The sequence below is a fragment of the Neltuma alba genome, unplaced genomic scaffold (genome assembly GCF_004799145.2).
Source record: "Neltuma alba isolate B1F8T4 unplaced genomic scaffold, ASM479914v2 tig00002582_pilon, whole genome shotgun sequence".
Lineage (NCBI taxonomy): Eukaryota > Viridiplantae > Streptophyta > Magnoliopsida > Fabales > Fabaceae > Neltuma > Neltuma alba.
In genome coordinates this window covers 39,455-57,863 of record NW_021632926.1, presented here as the reverse complement: position 1 = coordinate 57,863, position 18,409 = coordinate 39,455, and the positions used below count along the sequence as shown (strand labels likewise).

General features: G+C 33.3%; 4 protein-coding genes across 4 annotated transcripts; all 4 read left to right on the top strand.

Annotated features, from left to right (window-relative positions):
- The first annotated feature begins 46 nt into the window (after nt 1-46).
- Nucleotides 47-4,407, top strand: LOC114733067 (2,3-bisphosphoglycerate-independent phosphoglycerate mutase-like). Its single transcript, XM_028920479.1, is given in 9 exon segments — nt 47-175; nt 716-866; nt 939-1,142; nt 1,501-1,925; nt 2,196-2,371; nt 2,374-2,387; nt 2,475-2,570; nt 3,265-3,420; nt 4,023-4,407. Coding segments are annotated over 9 exon segments (1,446 nt in total). The 5' UTR covers nt 47-116; the 3' UTR covers nt 4,188-4,407.
- LOC114733115 (uncharacterized) lies at nt 1,386-17,734 on the top strand. Its single transcript, XM_028920522.1, has 2 exons — nt 1,386-1,397; nt 16,828-17,734. The coding sequence occupies exon 2, from the start codon at nt 16,841-16,843 to the stop codon at nt 17,477-17,479; it is 639 nt and encodes a 212-aa protein (XP_028776355.1). The 5' UTR covers nt 1,386-1,397; nt 16,828-16,840; the 3' UTR covers nt 17,480-17,734.
- Nucleotides 5,458-7,733, top strand: LOC114733088 (serine/threonine-protein phosphatase PP1-like). The gene is made up of 3 exons (XM_028920497.1): nt 5,458-5,853; nt 5,991-6,550; nt 7,379-7,733. Exons 1-3 carry the CDS (start codon nt 5,685-5,687, stop codon nt 7,553-7,555), a joined length of 906 nt encoding a protein of 301 aa, XP_028776330.1. The 5' UTR covers nt 5,458-5,684; the 3' UTR covers nt 7,556-7,733.
- On the top strand, nt 12,428-13,296 carry LOC114733125 (uncharacterized). Its single transcript, XM_028920530.1, has one exon. It carries the CDS (start codon nt 12,594-12,596, stop codon nt 13,176-13,178), a length of 585 nt encoding a protein of 194 aa, XP_028776363.1. The 5' UTR covers nt 12,428-12,593; the 3' UTR covers nt 13,179-13,296.
- Nucleotides 17,735-18,409: the final 675 nt, after the last annotated feature.

The window sequence follows — 18,409 nt, the reverse complement described above, 5'->3', positions numbered from 1 at the left end:
GGTTAATTTATTCATCGGGGTTCTATTTGTTTATTAATGATATATAGGGCGCTCCTGAAAAATGGAGATTGGTCAGAGCTCATGGAACTGCAGTAGGGCTTCCATCCGAGGATGATATGGGTAACAGTGAAGTCGGTCACAATGCTCTTGGAGCAGGACGTATTTTCGCTCAGGGGTAAACTTAACCTATCCTCTCGATTTAGCATAAACGGAACTAATTTCTAATTTTTAAGATTCGTTGTTTCATGGCCACTCTATCTTCACGCTGTTGGATAGAAAAGAATTCAATCTTATTTGACTTGAAATTGTTTGGTATTATGAGAGTTCTCCTGTCAATATATCTTATTTGCAGTTTGCGTGATCTGCACTGTTTCTTCCATCCTCTTATAGGTTATATGTGTATATATATATATTTCATTTGCCTGCATACATTTAAGATCCAATAAATTTATCTTAAAAAAAGTGGTCTTCATCTGATCACATTTCTCATTTTTCAAAACTTTAATGTTCTCGTGTATTTGGAGGACAACTGCATGTTGTAATTTTAATATCATCTTCAGACGTATTAGAACTTACTATTGCGTGTTAACCTCCTTGAGTTATTAAAATAATGTGGATTTGCCCACTAGTTTCATTATTTGTTCTTATGATTTTCTTGTTTATCTTTAATTACTGGCTTATCAGTTGAGATTGGCGATATCTTGCGTATGTGCAGTGCGAAGCTTGTTGACATTGCTCTTGCCTCTGGAAAAATTTTTGAGGGTGAAGGTTTCAAGTACATAAAGGAATGTTTTGAAACTGGCACACTGCACCTCATTGGGTTACTTAGTGATGGTGGAGTTCATTCCCGACTTGATCAATTACAGGTATGTTTACGGATACAGCATCTGTTCTTTCACGAGTCAAATTTATTTCTCTTATCAACTGTTTTTCTGCAGTTGTTGCTCAAAGGGGCTGGTGAACGTGGCGCTAAAAGAATCCGTGTCCATATCCTCACTGATGGCCGTGATGTTTTGGATGGCTCTAGCGTGGGATTTGTGGAAACTCTCGAAAAAGATCTTGAAGCATTGCGCCAGAAAGGTATTGATGCAAGGGTTGCATCTGGAGGAGGTCGCATGTATGTTACAATGGACCGTTATGAGGTAAGGAATATAACTAGTATGCGTCACTCCTCTATTGCAGTGTAGTTTTAGTTGACCTCCATTGCTGGGATGAATATTTATGCATACTGTCAAGACGGCCCTTTTAATGGAGAATAATGAGTCTTTATCTTTGTTCAAAATCTTCTAAAACAGCTCTAGAGCTTCTAAAGAATCTTAATAATATGAATGAGAATCAGGATTTGCATTCAGTTTAAACAGAAAATTAGAGTTTAAATTTGTTTGCTGTTTTCACTGGTGGGTTATTGTCAACAAACATTTGAAATTTGAAAAGATTGGTTGAAACTCAATTATCTTTTATATTTCTGGTATAGTATTCTTATATTGATCTTGGGTGCAGAATGACTGGAATGTGGTGAAACGAGGGTGGGATGCCCAAGTTCTTGGTGAAGCACCCCATAAATTTGCAAATCCTGTTGAAGCTGTCAAGAAACTGAGGGAGGATCCAAAGGCCAATGATCAGTACTTACCCCCTTTTGTTATTGTTGATGAGAATGGGAAGCCTGTTGGTCCTATAGTTGATGGCGATGCTGTTGTTACCTTCAACTTTCGTGCAGATCGTATGGTTATGATTGCTAAGGCTCTTGAATATGAAAACTTTGACAAATTTGATAGAGTTCGTTACCCAAAAATCCACTATGCTGGAATGCTTGAATATGACGGTGAATTGAAACTTCCAAGTCATTACCTTGTTTCTCCACCAGAGATTGATAGGACTTCTGGTGAATATTTAGTGCATAATGGTGTCCGGACTTTTGCTTGCAGGTAAGCTATCATCCGTTTAATCTGCAGCAGAACTTCCATTATCTTTTGAAATTTTATTTGTAATTGTTTATGTTTCTAGATGTTCATTCTATTCTTGATTGTGACAAATTACAACTATGCAATGGACAAAATGTTAATTTATTAACTTTTAGTTAGCTTAGCCTAATGAAAAGTTGAAACTATCTCTAGAACTTATTTTCTATTATATGATAGGCCTTATATTAACATAAATTAATTTCTTTCTTTCTTTCTCTCTTTTTGTAAAAATAGTGAGACTGTCAAATTTGGACATGTGACATTCTTCTGGAATGGAAACCGTTCTGGGTATTTTAACCCGGAGTTGGAGGAATATGTGGAAATTCCTAGTGACTCTGGGATCACATTCAATGTCCAACCAAAAATGAAGGCGTTGGAGATTGCTGAAAAGGCAAGGGATGCTATTCTAAGCAAAAATTTGATCAGGTACTTAGACTAATTCAGGTAATATTCGAGAGCGATAGTTTGGTTGGAATAGCTTTCATATGCCTGTTTGCTTTGTATGTTGCACAGGTACGTGTTAATTTACCAAATAGTGACATGGTGGGGCATACAGGTGACATTGAAGCAACAGTTGTGGCTTGCAAGGCAGCTGACGAGGCTGTGAAGGTATGAACTTTCTTTTTCAAATTTATCTGGAACGTTTTTGCAGCATAGCACATTATGTGCTTTTTGATCTATGTGGAATTTCAGAATTCACTGTGGTGCTAGGGTTATCAATCAAATATAAAATATCAAATTAATAGGGGCTGTATTATTTATAAATAATAAACAATATGGCTCCTTTCAGCTCCCCGCCCTCCCCAAAAAAAAAAAAAATCTCTGCATTTTCACGGGACTTCATGCAACTTTATTTCTATTCATTCACTCATTCAATATTTCTCCACATATTTAGATAGTGTTTAACTGTTAAAAAGTGTGTAATTTTCCAGGAAGTTTTCAAGTTATTATCTCTTCTGTGTATTGTGGAGGGAAAAAAATCCAGTTATTGAGAATAAAGGGACAAGAAAATGGACATCATATATGAAGCTCATGCTTTTCGGGCAGTGTTAGACGGTTTATCAGTTACATTTTGTATATTTTGAAACATCTTTAACATTACATGGTCAAAAAAACATCTTTAACAATAATCTAACTTCATTTGTTCTGCTTCCATTGTTTTCAGTTTGTTAAAATGTGTAGTGGGATTCGGTTTGGGGGGAGGGGAGGGGGAGTTTGTAATGTAGCAATGGCAACCCAGGATTGTTTGTTTTGGCATTTGTTTTATTATATATGATTCAACCAACATATATGATAATTGCAGATGATCCTTGATGCGATAGAGCAAGTGGGTGGAATTTATGTTGTCACTGCTGACCATGGAAATGCTGAGGACATGGTGAAGAGGGATAAATCTGGAAAACCTCAACTTGACAAGGAGGGAAAGATCCAAATTCTCACATCCCACACTCTTCAGCCTGTAAGTTTTCATAAATTCTGGTAATAAAGATATGGATCTTGCCTGCAGGACCTTAACAATGTGATTTGCTTCACCAGCTTATGGATGACCTTTGTAGTTTCTACCAGTTCTGTTGATTAATATTAATAGCTCTGGCAAAGTGTGGAAACACCGACATCTTTGCTTATTGGCCTGTTAACAGTGTGGTCTTTACCAACACAACAGTGCATGCATATGTGGCACGCTTCCCCCTGTCCCCAGTAGAGTCCAAATTCTTTAAGTAGTAAAACGAGTCATTTTGATCAAATTTTAGCCTTTCATTCAATATGGATAATCAAAACTCCTTATATTTTGGTGCACAAAATTTCTTCTCTAATTAAATATAAAAACCCATTCTTAATAGCTTTGTGTCGTTTATTCTTTTTTGGCGTGAATGGGATTGGTTTAATTGACTGAACTTTTAGTTTGTTTAAAATAATAATCATTATTCTGCCTCAACTTGACAGAATCCAGAGGCTTTCCCAACCCTTTTTCCCCCTCAGTGCATAGTTGCATTTATTGTGATGGATGTTGAGGTCCATGTTTGTTCTAAATTTGGGTGCTATTTTGCTGTGCTTGTCCAGGTGCCTATTGCAATTGGAGGTCCTGGTCTGTCACCTGGTGTCAGGTTCAGACAAGATCTTCCCCAGGGTGGGCTTGCTAATGTTGCTGCCACTGTGATGAATCTCCATGGATTTGAGGCTCCAAGCGACTATGAACCAACTCTCATAGAAGTGGTTGACAACTAGGGTAAAAATATCTGAGAATTTTTACTATCAGAAACGAGTTAGTTTTAGCTTTTAATTGAATAATTGACAATTCTTGCCCCACTATACTTCAATGTGGGTTTTTGTCTTTTTAAGTTATTGTCTGTATTATCCTGGGCTGGTGAACCAGGATCACTTAGTAATGCGGCTCTTTTTGTCGGACTCCGATGGTTTTTAATATACGAAGTTTTGTTACTTTTTATGGCCTTCTAGCATGCAAGACGATCTCTATACATCTTCCTGCATTATCATATTATTGATTGATGTTATAATAACATCAATTTCGAGCATGTGTGAATCTAAATCAAGATTTAGAAGTGATATAATGTGGCCCGAGTTCTTTCCTACATTCAAACCAAGTTAATGAAATTTCAGCCTATGTATGAAAAAGAAAAGGCCAAGTCTGTCCCGTTCAGGCGCATCAGCAACATTCATTTGAGTGGGTTGAGGATCAGGACACTAGGGGTGTCTACTTTTGGTCCAAATAATCGCACTGGCTTACTCTCCATCCAAGTATGGCATCTCGAAAGCTTCTAGGTCATGAGGAATTCTGAACTACCTGTCAAACATTCTACTAATCTACTGAATTTCCTTCATCAATAACAACTTTAAAAAAGGTCCTCCAAGAACTCATCCAACCTATTGATTCTCATAAGCTAAAATCTTAATTGTAAAAATTTATTTGTATTTTTTTTTATTCGGTCCAGTTTAACCCTGTTTAGCTAATTTAAATGATTATAAGCGCAAATAAAATTATTATTATGAGCAAAAAACTGCAATCTCTTTTAAGTTATCATGTCATCATTGCCAATTAAATTATTGTCTCATGTAATCCTATTCTATCACATTCAAGGCTTCAAGCCTCTTGTGCATCCCATGTAATTTGAAGAATTGGTTATTCTCTTCAAAATCGCTTCTTCCTTTTTCTTTTTTTTTGGCTAAAAACCAAAATTTGGACCGCATATTGCGCGGTATTTGAGATTGGAAGCTGCACTATTTGTGGATCCTAATGAAATGTGCGACTTCCATTAAGAATTAACTTGTATAGATATGGCTATTGATGATTATAAAATACCGTTTATTCTGCTACTGAAGATTGAAGTACATGCTTCATCTTCTCATAAATAGGCACCAAATTGGTCGACTTCCTAATTTTAGGCTTGAGCATTGGCAAATGTTAGACCTCCACATTTCAGCCATGAAAAACAGAGTCAAAGTTCACACTGGAAAATTATCATCTCCCATATTTGTCTCCTATTCTTTTGGGATAATTCTATCATCATCCTACCTATTCTGTATTATCTCATCCAAACCCAGTAAACCAATCTCTTTCTTCTTTGCTTCTTTCTTCTTCCTTCCTTCCTCATTTTGTGATCTTCTCCCATTCCCCCTCCGTTTGGCTAACCATCACAGGATGCATTTCAACACATAGAGATTACAATAAACTATATTTTCTTGGTTTGATATCACAAAAAGGGGATGGAAGGATTGGATGGGTTGATAGAGAGGCTTTTGGAAGCGAGAAAACACAGAGGCAAGAGGATTCAGTTAATTGAATCAGAAATTCGAAACCTTTGCATCACTGCTAAAGAAATCTTCCTCAGCCAACCCAACCTCCTTGAGTTGGAAGCTCCCATCAATGTTTGTGGTACTTCTTTTCTCAAATTCACACATTTTAAGATCTCACTTAAAACAGAACACGCACACAGAACAATCTAAAATCAATTGCTGTTACATTATAAATGCCTCAAAAAATCTGGAATTTTGAGTATTTTGAATGTTCAGGTGACATACATGGACAATACCCAGATCTGTTGCGATTGTTCGAGTACGGAGGTTTTCCGCCGCAATCGAACTACCTCTTCCTCGGAGACTACGTCGACAGAGGAAAACAGAGTGTGGAAACCATATGTCTGCTTCTCGCCTACAAGATCAAATTCCCGGAAAATTTTTTCCTTCTGCGAGGGAATCACGAATGCGCCTCCATCAACAGAATCTACGGATTCTACGACGAGTGCAAGAGGAGATTCAGCGTGCGACTCTGGAAGATCTTCACCGATTGTTTCAACTGCCTGCCTGTGGCGGCGGTGATCGACGACAAGATCCTATGCATGCACGGCGGCCTGTCGCCGGAGATGGAGAACATGAATCAGATAAAGGATATAGAGAGGCCAGTGGATGTGCCGGATCAGGGTTTGTTGTGCGATTTGCTTTGGGCCGATCCGGATAGAGACATCAAAGGTTGGGGTGAGAACGACAGAGGAGTATCCTTCACTTTTGGACCCGATAAAGTTGCCGAGTTCTTGAAGAAGAACGATCTGGATCTCATATGTCGGGCTCACCAGGTACCTCCTTCGTCTACTTTCTCCTTAACGACGACCATTCATAGAAGGTCGAGGATGATCATATGAGTGATCCCAGAATGTCAATAAGTCAACTAAGTTAACAAACAAATACTCTCATTAATACTTGTTTAATACACCTTGGTTGCATTAAATGATAATTATTTGTAATGGACGTGTGTTAGGTCCTTTTTTTTTTCCCTCCCCCCCCATTTGTTTTCATTAAAAGCTAATGTTATTGATAAAAACAATGGTCATGTTGCTCGATATGGTAAGCAATTTTATCCTCCTGAGGAGAATAAAAAAAGCTTAAATCTCACGAAGCATACTTATTTGGAGGGATTTAACATTATTTATCATTCCATACCTGCATATGATTACATAGTGAAACACAACACAATGAGTATTAATATAGCATCTATAATCAAGCCCATCAACAATTTGGGTTTTGGAATACATAATGCATATTATATTTATTAAATACAACTATATATATATATATATATGTATAGTTTGGATATGGCCAGATAGGTAGAACAGCATACCTTGCCTAATGCCCGACCTTGTCTCACATTTGGCCACACTTTAAAAAAAATTTTGGCCTGTTTTTTGGGTTGGGCCAGGCATAATTTTACCAGGCTTGGAGTACGTGTGATAGTCGTTAGTTGTTTTCAAGTAGTCCATCTTTGTTGATGATGATATGGTTTAGAGATTGAAATGTGCCAAGACCCTTGCGGTGAAATTGAATCAACGATAAGAGAGAATGAAATTGGTGTGATTTTGGGAATAATATAATTAATTAAAAGAAAATGGCTGTGATTATATTGACAGGTGGTGGAGGATGGGTACGAGTTCTTTGCAGAGAGACAGTTAGTGACAATATTCTCAGCACCAAACTACTGTGGAGAATTCAACAACGCAGGAGCACTCATGTGTGTGGATGAGACATTGCTTTGTTCCTTTCAGATTCTCAAACCTTGGAGAGGAAAAGCCCCTCCCTTTGAATAATCATCATCATCATCATCATCATTCTACTTTCTCTAATCCATTTCATCATCTGGAAAAGAAAATACCAGCTTCTTGTGTTTGAATACATGGGTGCATATATAAATGTAGAAAATTAAACATTTTTTATTTGATTTGATTTGATAGTGAGTACTGTACAAGGTTGTTCATTAATGATTCTAGCTTGTGTTTCCAAGTCACTTGTTAACTTTACATATAGTCCGTTCAAATGGCTACGAAGAGAAAAGAGCCACTAAATGAGAGTGCTTGACTATATTATTTTAGAAGGCGTGGGCTTTATTTCTCCCACCCGCTTGTGTTAGGTGGTTTTGTGCTGCCCCATGAGTTCATTTGACAAGAAGAGGAAAGAAATAGTGAATATAAACGAGAGATGTGAACTTAATTTGTCGGTATTGTTTCTTATTTTTAATATAAAAGCTAATTTAAGATAGAATATTATTTTAAATATATAATATTTTAATCTATTTTTTCTACCACTTCTTATTCTTAATATAAGATCCACTTATATTAAGAACAGGAAGCAGTGTTATATTTATAATTCTCTTTTAAACTAAATTACGCAACTTATAAATTGAGATTTCATATAATGTTATACGAGAGTATTTTAAGAAGGTCATGTTACTTTTTAATATAATTAACTGCTTTATTTGACTTCTTTAATCTACATGAATTAGTTAATTAACTTTTATACTAAAAACGAGAGGAGGTAATATGCTACAACAGAAGCAATCTTCTTATGAAGGGGAATAATTTTAGAGCAAACGAAAAGACTTAATATGATGTTCATTGACTCAAAAAAAAAGTTTATAACCATGTGGGAAGTTAAAAATACAAGGTATGAACGAGGGAGCAATAACATTATAGTTAGAGAAGTGAGACAAAAGACTTTTGTATGGAAATTATGTTGGCCTACGGAATCCTATAAAGAAAATTGCAATGACGCCTATGAATCTCCACAAGACATCAAATTCAAAACAACAAACAACAGAGTAATATTCATCACAAGTAAAGGGATATCATAGGAGTCTTAAAAACTCTGCACTATTTCTATAGGTTGAGACTTTCTTATAAGAAGTTGAATCAAATTGAATTCAAATTCAAACTCAAATTTTGATATAAAATGTAATCTAAATTACAAAGACGTGAAAAGTAATCCCTCTTTTCTAATTTGGCAAACCCTGCTTTCTTTGGCATATAGAGTGAAAGCTGACAGAATAACTGCAGCTAATAAATAATCACTAATTATATCTTACTCATATTCATGGTTTCAATTACCTTAGCATCCACGAAACATCAAAAGGTAACATGATCAATATCTTGTACGCCTGTCCAAACGCGCACACGCTCAGAAGTCATATGTGAAAGATATCTGTGAATCATTGTTTGACCACAATTAAACCAATATACTACCTCTCGTCTTTAATATAAGATCTCGTTTAATTTTTATTTTGATCCTAAATATAAGACCTCAATTTACTTTGTCTCTCATGTTCATTCTTTTTTTTAAGATATTCCTTCTAATAACAGTAGTTCTAACCAATAAACTTAATTAGCAAGGATATTTTAAGAAAAACAACACCTGTTTATTACAAATAATTAACTTAACTTGTTTTCTTAATCTACTCAAATTAGTCAACTAGCTCTTATATTTAGAATCAGAGGTAATACTACATATGTTTCTTAATATAAAACCTCAGTTAACATTCAATTTTATCTTAATTAAATATAAGACCTCAATTTATTTTATCTCTTATATTTATCTATTTTTTCTTAAAATAGTCATTATAGTAGTTATACATTTTAAATGTTTTATCAAATAATAGTCTAAACAATATTAATAATTAGTAAGAATATTTTAAAAAAGACAACATATATTTATTAAAAATAACTAACGTATCTTATTAGTATATACAAATATATATATATATATATATATATTGCCATGTCCTGTCTTTGTCTGGCCTTTGCATTATTATTAGGATATAATAAAGAGAAGTTTTCCAGACTTTGTTATGATTTTGGACCAGATGCTGTGATCCTTTCTGGGTTTTGGACATATTTGGAGAACGGCGTGTGATAGTGACAACATGTAAACAGTCCAATAATTTTCTCTCAATCATTACAGTAATATCTTTTCTAAACATCTAAAATTATCATAGCCCAGGAGAGATCATTATATTTTTTTATTTTTTCAGAAGACACTTCAATTATTGTATTAAAAAAACAAAAGCTACAATGTATAAGAGGTTATCAAATTTTACCAGAAGATTTCTTTCTCTGCTAGTTTTCAGGCCATTAATCAATATGTCATTTCAAAATTTTCTAACTTGGTGATGGTTCTGTTCTGGGGGGGTGATGCCTAACTCCACCGAACTTGTGGTGGGATCACATGGCTTATTACTTGAAATGTCCATATCAATATGACAATATGTATGTATGTATGAATATCAATTAAAGAACCTACAATATCATATTCTCAATATAAGAGCTAGAAACACTAAGTTGAAAAGATTTTTAAAAAAAAACTAATTAAATTGATTATTTGTAATAAATAAGTGTTAACTTTTTTAAAGTACCGTCTTTAATCGTATGCATTGAAACCATTATTTGATAATAATAACATACAATCAATAGGTATGTTTTGAAGAAAAAATTATAAATTTGTGGGAAAAAGTGGATAAATATATTATATTTAAGACCAAACTCAGTCCCCAGCTAGCTCTTACATTAAGGGCCTGTTTGGTTTGAGGGAGGGGAGGGGAGGTTTCATCCTCACCTTGTTTGGTTTGATTAAAAAGAAGAGGAGGGGAGGGTATTTAATGATCCCTTGTTTGGTTCAAGGAGGGGAGCGGAGGGATAGTAATAATCAATTTACCATTTTACCCTTACATATTAGTTTGTGTTTTTTATTGATATATTATATAAATTAATTTACATCTTAATTTAAATTATATAATTTAATAAAAATTCAATCTTATCATGTTAATATGTGTATTAAAAAATTAGTATAGTAATTTTTTATTCTAATTAATATAATAATATATTTAAAATAATCAAATTAACAAATTTTATATGCTCTAAGAAAAATGAAAATTTATTTTCTTTATGCTATCTTTTTTTCCAGCTTTAAAATATATTTAATAAATAATATATTTATAAAAAACAATTAATTTTATAATATTATAATTTTTTATTTAAATAATTTTTCATTTTTAAATAATTTTTATAATATATTTTTAATTATAATAATGCATATTTTTATTTTTTTTACTTAGGATAATATATTTCTTTATTTGAAATAAATATTATAATAATATATTTTATGGATAGAAATGGAATATTAAAAAAACCATAAAGGTATAATGGCCCAAAATTTTGGCTCCCCTCCAAAATTTGGAGGGGAGCCAAAATGGAGGGAGGGAGAGGAGGAGACATTTTAGCTCCCCTCCCTTCCAAAATTTTTAACCAAATAAAGGGAGGGGCTCATTTTCCCTCCCCTCCAACCAAACACACCCTAAGTACTAGAGGTAGTATAAAATTTTTAGGATGTTATATAGCACAAAAACTACAAACAAAATTTGTGAGACAAAATTAGGTCTTACATCTACATTGTTTTACCTACTTAAATTGGTTAATGAGATCTTACTGGAAGAGAATGTTATACAGCTCAGAAACTACAAACAAAATTTGGAAGAGATCATATAGTTTTCTATATATTTCAAGCAAACTTTTATAATTTTTAAAAGTTTACCTCCTTAGTTTTAAACAAACATGAAAATCATGAGACTTTCCGCTGAAAGATCAAATTATAATTCATATGCTAAACTGTAAAAGAACACTGTGGAAAAACGGCATATTAATTAATACTAACCTTTTTTGGGTAAGATTTCACTTATTAACAGAGCTGGAAAGCGCAATAAGTTAGGTAAATACTATTTCTGATCCTAATTATAAGAGCTAATTGACTAATTTGAGGAGATTAAGGAAGTAAGTTGAGTTAGTTATTTGTTCTAAATAGATGTTGTCTTTCCTTACTAATTAAGTGTATTGACTAGAACTATCGTTGTTAAAAGGGCTACTTTGAAAAAAAATATAAATATGAGAAAAAAAGTGGATTGAAATTTTATATTTAAAACCAAAATAAAAGTAAAACATGGTCTTATATTAAGAACCAGAGGTAGTAATATATTTTTTTCAATAAAAATTGCTCAAAAATCCCCCCACCACAAAATTTTCCCAAAAATACTATTAGGACCTAGATATTTAAGTGGCTATACCTAATCTTCACTTGCGTACCATATACTTTCACCTATATACATATATCTTACATTTTATACATAATTGAATATAAATTACACATAGCTGGAAAAATTATACTATCTTGGGTTCTTAATATAAGATTTCGTTTGACTTTTATTTTGATTCTAAATATAAAACCCCAATCCACTTTGTCTTATATATATATATGCATTTTTTTTTAAAATAGTCCTTCTAATAATGGTAGTTCTAGCCAATACACTTAATTAGCAAAAATATTTTAGGAAAGACAGCATCTATTTATTGTAAATAACTAACTTAAATTATTTTCTTAATCTTCTCAAATTAGTCAACTAGTTCTTATAATTAGGACCGGAGGTAGTTTCTTCTTAAAATAGGTTGCAGTTATAATTACTTAAATTCTTAAACAAATTTAAGGTAGGGTGATAAATTTTGTAACAGGGCATTTTTAAGTAATTTTACTTATTTTCTGTTGCTAACAATAAGTTACGTATATTAATAATCTAAGTATTAAAAAAAACACAAAATAAAAGTAATTACAGGCTGATACGGTTATGCGCGCGCGGCGTGGCGTCCTGGGAAGCTGTTACTGCGAATCTCAAGCTTCTCTATCAAATCTTTAAAACTTGTTTTTTCTTCTCTTCTTCGTTCTTCGCATCATCTTCGTCTTCTTCCTCTTGATTGCAATCTCCAGGCCGCCTTCGCTTTATCTGTCTCCATTTTCCAGATTCAGTTTTGGAGAATGAAGGCAGAATCATCTCGCAAACGGACCCTCTGCCTTGCCGTCACAGCGGCTCTGGTCATCGCAATCGTCATAATCATCGTGATTTTAGGCTTCACGGTGTTCAAACCAAAGCGTCCGGTCGAAAATGTTGATTCCATAACTCTTCAGGAGATGCATGTCGGTCTCGATGTGGCCAAGCTCATCGTAGATCTCAACATCACCCTCGGCATCGAAGTCTCCGTTAGTAACCCCAATCACGTAGGCTTCAAGTACTCCGACTCCAACGCGCTCCTCAATTACAGAGGCCAGCTCGTCGGAGAAGCTCCTATTCCGGCCGGCGAAATCGCCGCCGGCGGGAACCAAACCATCAAAGTCAGTCTCACCATTATGGCGAACCGCCTCCTCTCTAATTCTCATCTTCTCTCCGATTATTTCTCAGGTTCGTTGCCTCTAAGCACTTGGATCACGATTTCTGGGAAAGTGAGCATCTTCGGGTTAATTCACGTTCATGTGGTTTCAACTTCGTCCTGTGATTTTGCCATCGATATCTCCAACAACACCATAGGCCATAAAGAATGCCGTTACAAAACTAAACTAACTTAATTCGGTGCTCTTAGATCTTCAATTTCTACTTTTTTTTCTTGTTCCTATTTATCTAATTGAAACATATGTTGTAGATATTGGTTTTTGATATGTAAGCAGATTTATTTGTAGGAATTAGCTAGGCATTCTTTCTGGTTCTTATTTGCTTTAACATTGAAACGTTTATTTGAGGCCAAAAAAAAAAAAAACGTCGATAAATTTTTCATTTCAATTTCCTTTAATCCCTCAAAAGTTTGTCTTCATGCTTGTTTAATGTTATTGGCGTATTGCATTGCAACAAATAGGGGAGAGAGAGAGGGAACATTTAAACACAGATTTTTCCTTTCTGGGTATAAACTTGCTTGTCAGTACTTCTTACCCAATGATACTAAATGCTTTATTAAGGGTCCGTTTGGATTAGTGATTGAAAAAGTAGTTTATTGTCAATTTGATTTTTGAAAAATTGAAATTAGATAAAAATTAAATTGGATAAGCTGATTTGTGTTTGGATTGGAGTTCAAAAAAGCTAGTTTGTAAAAGTGAAATTGGTAAAAAGTTGTTTGGATTATGATTGAGTAAAAGTAAGCTTGTTTATAAAATTATCAAAATGGTTATGATTAAAAAAAATAATTTTATCAAATTATTTATAAGCTCCTGTTGATCTCATATATTTTCTTTTATTTTTTATTATTTATTATAAGGACATATTTGAAGTTAAAAATATATTTCTATGAGCATATTTAAAAATAAAAGTATATTTCTAACTTATTTATTACTTTTAACTAATTTTAACTGATTTTTTGTTATCTACAAATTAGTTATTTGAGGCATATAATAAGAACTAAAAGATGTAGTAAATTTCTTAACTTTTTCTTTCTCCATGTTTCAAAAGCTACAAGCCATAAACTATAAGTCATAAGCTGTTAATTTTAGCCTATAGGTTATTGTAACTTTTCATACAAAAGTCAGATTGCTCAATCACCAAACCAAACAGCACAAATTCTTTAAACGAGCTTATGCTTGAAAAAAAGCTACTTATTAGCCCCCAAAAGCTTAGCCAAATAGACTCTAAGTCTTTTCGTTAAATATGAGATTTTGTTGGCAAAAGAAAAGGTTAAACATGAGATTTTGAGTTTAATCCTTTACAGAGAAAATAATAAATGAGTGAGTTATAAAAAATAAAAAAAGGTGGCTAAATTATATAAAAACCTCTCCAACTTTGAGTAAGTGAATTTTAAAATTTAAATTTAACCACCATTGCTTTTTTTTTTTTATAAATATCGTGAACTCCTTACTATTAAGTTATCATTAATTTGTTATCCTTTTAACGGAAATTACCGTGTCAAATAAATGAAAAGCACATTAGCATCTAGCAATGTAAGTTATAATTGACAAAATTCTCCTGAACACCAATTATATTAACTCCTATAGCATTTTAAAATATTTAAAATATTAGAGGAATTATATACAATTGATTCAAAATTCATAGAAGTTTTGTATAATTTAGCTAAAAACAAATATTATTACTTATTATTACTTCAACTTTTTATAAGAGAATTTTAAAGCGTTTTGATGTTTTATTTATTTAAAAGAGTTAACAAACCTGACTAGCCCGATCAAATTTTTAATTTCGGAGTTTGAAAAAGATATTACGAATTTTTTTGGATATGCACAACAAGTGCGGCCCTTTAATTGACATTATCAGTTACTAATTTTTTAAAAAAAATTTTTTATTACACTACGCTGTCCATATTTGGCTGGCTCTTAATTGAGTAATTCCTTTTGTTGTATATTGTTGGCTTTTTAAGTTTCCTGCGACTCTTGTTTTTAGCTGCTTCATGTGTTTGTCGTGTGTAATTGTAGTGTGGGTAAAAACAAATTCAATGTATGATTACCAGAAAATCTAAAATCCAAACCCACATATTACTTATAGGCCAAATGAATTTTTAGTGTAATAGTATCAAAGCGTCTATTACAAGTTTAATCTCTCTTGTAATCTTATACTTATTGTCTGCTCCCTCTAAATTTGCAATATACATATATGCATTGTAGAGAGTAAGAGAGGAGGAGTAAGCTAGATAAATATATATAACTAAATATTATCTCGATTCTTTTTATAAGATCTCAAATTTAAATTAGTTTGATAACTTAATAAGATCTTACTTAGAATTGTTTAAACATCAAATGTATTTTTCTTAATTTTATCTCTAATTAATTTTTTTATTTTCTGTCATCATCTTTTTTTCACTATCTTATTAAATAAATATATATTTAAAAAATATTTAATTTTTACATATTTATTATTTTTAACTAATTTTAGATGGTTTAGTTAAAAAAAATCTTATAAAAAAAATTAGGAGTAAATAGTTATAACTCCATCAAGTGGGGTTTTATGGGCAGCTAGGTCCCAGATTTTAGTACTGTTGTCCCTGTGGTGGGCACCACAACAGAATCGTACGGAATGTTTTAACCTTTGCCTGCAATGCTCTCTCTATCATTGATTCGTCATTGTGTAATTGTATCCATATACTTCATGTAACAAAGGCTTGTAATTTGTAATAAACTCAGAAAATCGAATTGTTTCTTATACTACCTCATATCTCAATTAGAAGATTTTATTTATAAATTACAAATAAGATTTTATAATTAGAATCAGAGATAATATATTTATATTGTGTACTCCCATAATCATGATTTTGCAAAACCAAGTGTGCAAACGAACTTATAAGGGTATAAATAAGACATCATCATTTGATAATTAAATTTGCCAGTATATATGTGGAAGGGTAAACTATCTAATTAAAGACATAGGTGAAAATTAAATAATTACTAGTACTACAATTTAGAACAAGTTCAAAAAACTGAACTTTCTTTTTTGTTACTAGTATTAATAAAGCAGTTAACTAATAGAGTTTGTACTAATATATTTAATGTTTATTTTTTAATTTTATCCTAATTTAATTCTCATTAGAAAGAGAAAGAAAAAAGAGATCAAAGATATGAGAACTAAATATATATAGAGAGAGAGAGAGGAAAATTTTTAATAAAAATAAAATTAAAAAATTGATAATTTAATACATTTTTTGATATACGAAAATGTGTTATAAGTGACTTATATTAATGACTAGAATGGTAGACAAGATCAAAGAGAGTATATTTTCATTTAAATATTTAGAATCTGATTCTTCTCAAGCTTTTCCATGACACAAGATCTAATATTTTCCGGCACTGATGTTAAAAGTTGAAAATGGAAGCTTCCATGCACTTGAGACGACATAAAAAAATGAGAGTGAGTTTCTACTTTCCACAGTTTTTTCTTCTTTTTCTTCTTTTTTTGCCAACCTATTCATTGGAACAAAAAAAAACATCAAATCTGGAAGTCAACCTCATAAACAGTAGTAGTACCAGACAGTTGCTTCAATACATCAACATTTATTAGGTGAGGCATATCTTAAAAAACCCTTAAATAATAAGAGGAAAAAAGGGTCATAACAAGTAACAGTTGAGACACGGAGCGGCATTAAATGGGATCAGGACCCTCACCCGCCAACTACCAGCCATCCTCTTGCTCTCCACATAAATATTACAGCCAATGCCTTATAGTCTCCACTTTCTGAGATCTTTCACCTTCAAAAATCTCTCTCTCTCACTCTGAATCACGCGAAACCAGAACTCAAAACACCATGACAGAATCAACAACCACACACAATAACGAGGCCCAGATGATGATCTCACAAAGCAGAGTCAAGAAGAGAAGAAGGTGTTGCCTTGTTCTAGGAATTCTGCTACTTTTGCTGATAGTGATCTTCATTGTGGCTCTGGTTCTGGCTTTAACTGTGTTTAAGCCTAAGAACCCAACAGTTCAACTTGTGTCAGCTTCTCTGGATGGAGTGTCACCTAGTGTTTCTTTCCCTGCCATTCAGATTCATCTCAACCTCACTCTTAATGTCAGTCTTATGGTTCATAATCCAAACCATGCCAGCTTCAAGCATGAACAAGGCACGAGCATTCTGTATTACGAGGGTAATCAGATCGGAGACACCAACATCTTTACCGGTGAGATTCCGGCGAAGGGGTCGGCCGTACTTCCTAGCCGGCTTACGTTGCAGGTCGACAAACTAGCATCGAATGTTACCAGTTTCGTGGGAGATTTGATGGGTGGGGAACTGTCAATGGAATCATCTACTCAGCTTCCCGGGAGAGTTACCATCCTTGGATTCATTAAAAAGCATGCCGTTGCTCTTTCTGACTGCCAGTTCACTCTTGACATTTCCGACAGGAAGATTCGATCCCAATCTTGCAAAAGTAAGACCAAGTTTTGAATGGAAAGGTAGAATTTTTGGATTGGTTGTATAATAATAGATGATTCTCTATAGAGGGTGGATGTGGTTGTTTTTGGGCTTTTTATGCCTTTGTTGTTGTGTTGTAAGTAAGAAGTTGCACGATTTGGCATATAGAATATGTACTAGTGTCGAGGTCTACACATATACTTTTACAGACCGAGGGAGGGAGGGAGATAGTTTACCATGTCTGTAATTTCTGATTATCAAATATCAGTCCCTCTTCGTTCCCTTGTTTTCTAGTTTGCCCTTGGGTGGTCAAGAACAGTTTACACGTTTGGATTGAAAAGTAATTTTGAAGAATAGATTTTCTCAAAAGCTGATCAATCCGGCTTTTCTTCAAGCCCTGATTTTTTTTAACTCTTCCAAATCATGGTTTAGTTCATTAATTACCTTTTTAATTTTTTTTTTCCGGTGTTTGAATGAAATCAGACAACCTTTGGTTTGGCTTGAAAAAGTGATTTTAGAGTCGTTAGCCAAACATGCACAAAAGCTTCTGGCCAATCTGTTAATTAATCATGAGTATTGCTTAGTCTGACATAAACCGCCAGATGGGATAAATTGAAAACATAACCTAAATCAACTGTTTTTTTTTTTTTGGTGAATACCTAAATCAACTGTTTGTCAAACCAAGAAATGAGTTTTTCTGTAGAAATCAGAAAATGGGGAAGGAAAAAAATTGTTTCTTGCCCTGCCCACGTTTTTTTTTTTTCAAGTTTCAATTTATGGAGAAATGAGTTACTCAACACGCAGAATATAATTATTTCCTCCTCCAAAGAAGTTTCAAACCAAGAAGACATGAGACCACTCTCCTCATGATAGCATTTAAGCCAAATTACTAATAGCTAAGACTCCACAAAAATGAAATTATGAGGACTAACAAATTCTGGTAAGCTACCAGCATATGGAAAA

Coding starts and splice junctions, on each gene's coding strand:
- LOC114733088 (XM_028920497.1), top strand. CDS start 5,685: ATGGAAGGATTGGATGGGTTGATAGAGAGGCTTTTGGAAGCGAGAAAA. Junction 5,854..5,990: donor AGCTCCCATCAATGTTTGTG/GTACTTCTTTTC, acceptor TTGAATGTTCAG/GTGACATACATGGACAATAC. Junction 6,551..7,378: donor TCATATGTCGGGCTCACCAG/GTACCTCCTTCG, acceptor TTATATTGACAG/GTGGTGGAGGATGGGTACGA.
- LOC114733125 (XM_028920530.1), top strand. CDS start 12,594: ATGAAGGCAGAATCATCTCGCAAACGGACCCTCTGCCTTGCCGTCACA.
- LOC114733115 (XM_028920522.1), top strand. CDS start 16,841: ATGACAGAATCAACAACCACACACAATAACGAGGCCCAGATGATGATC.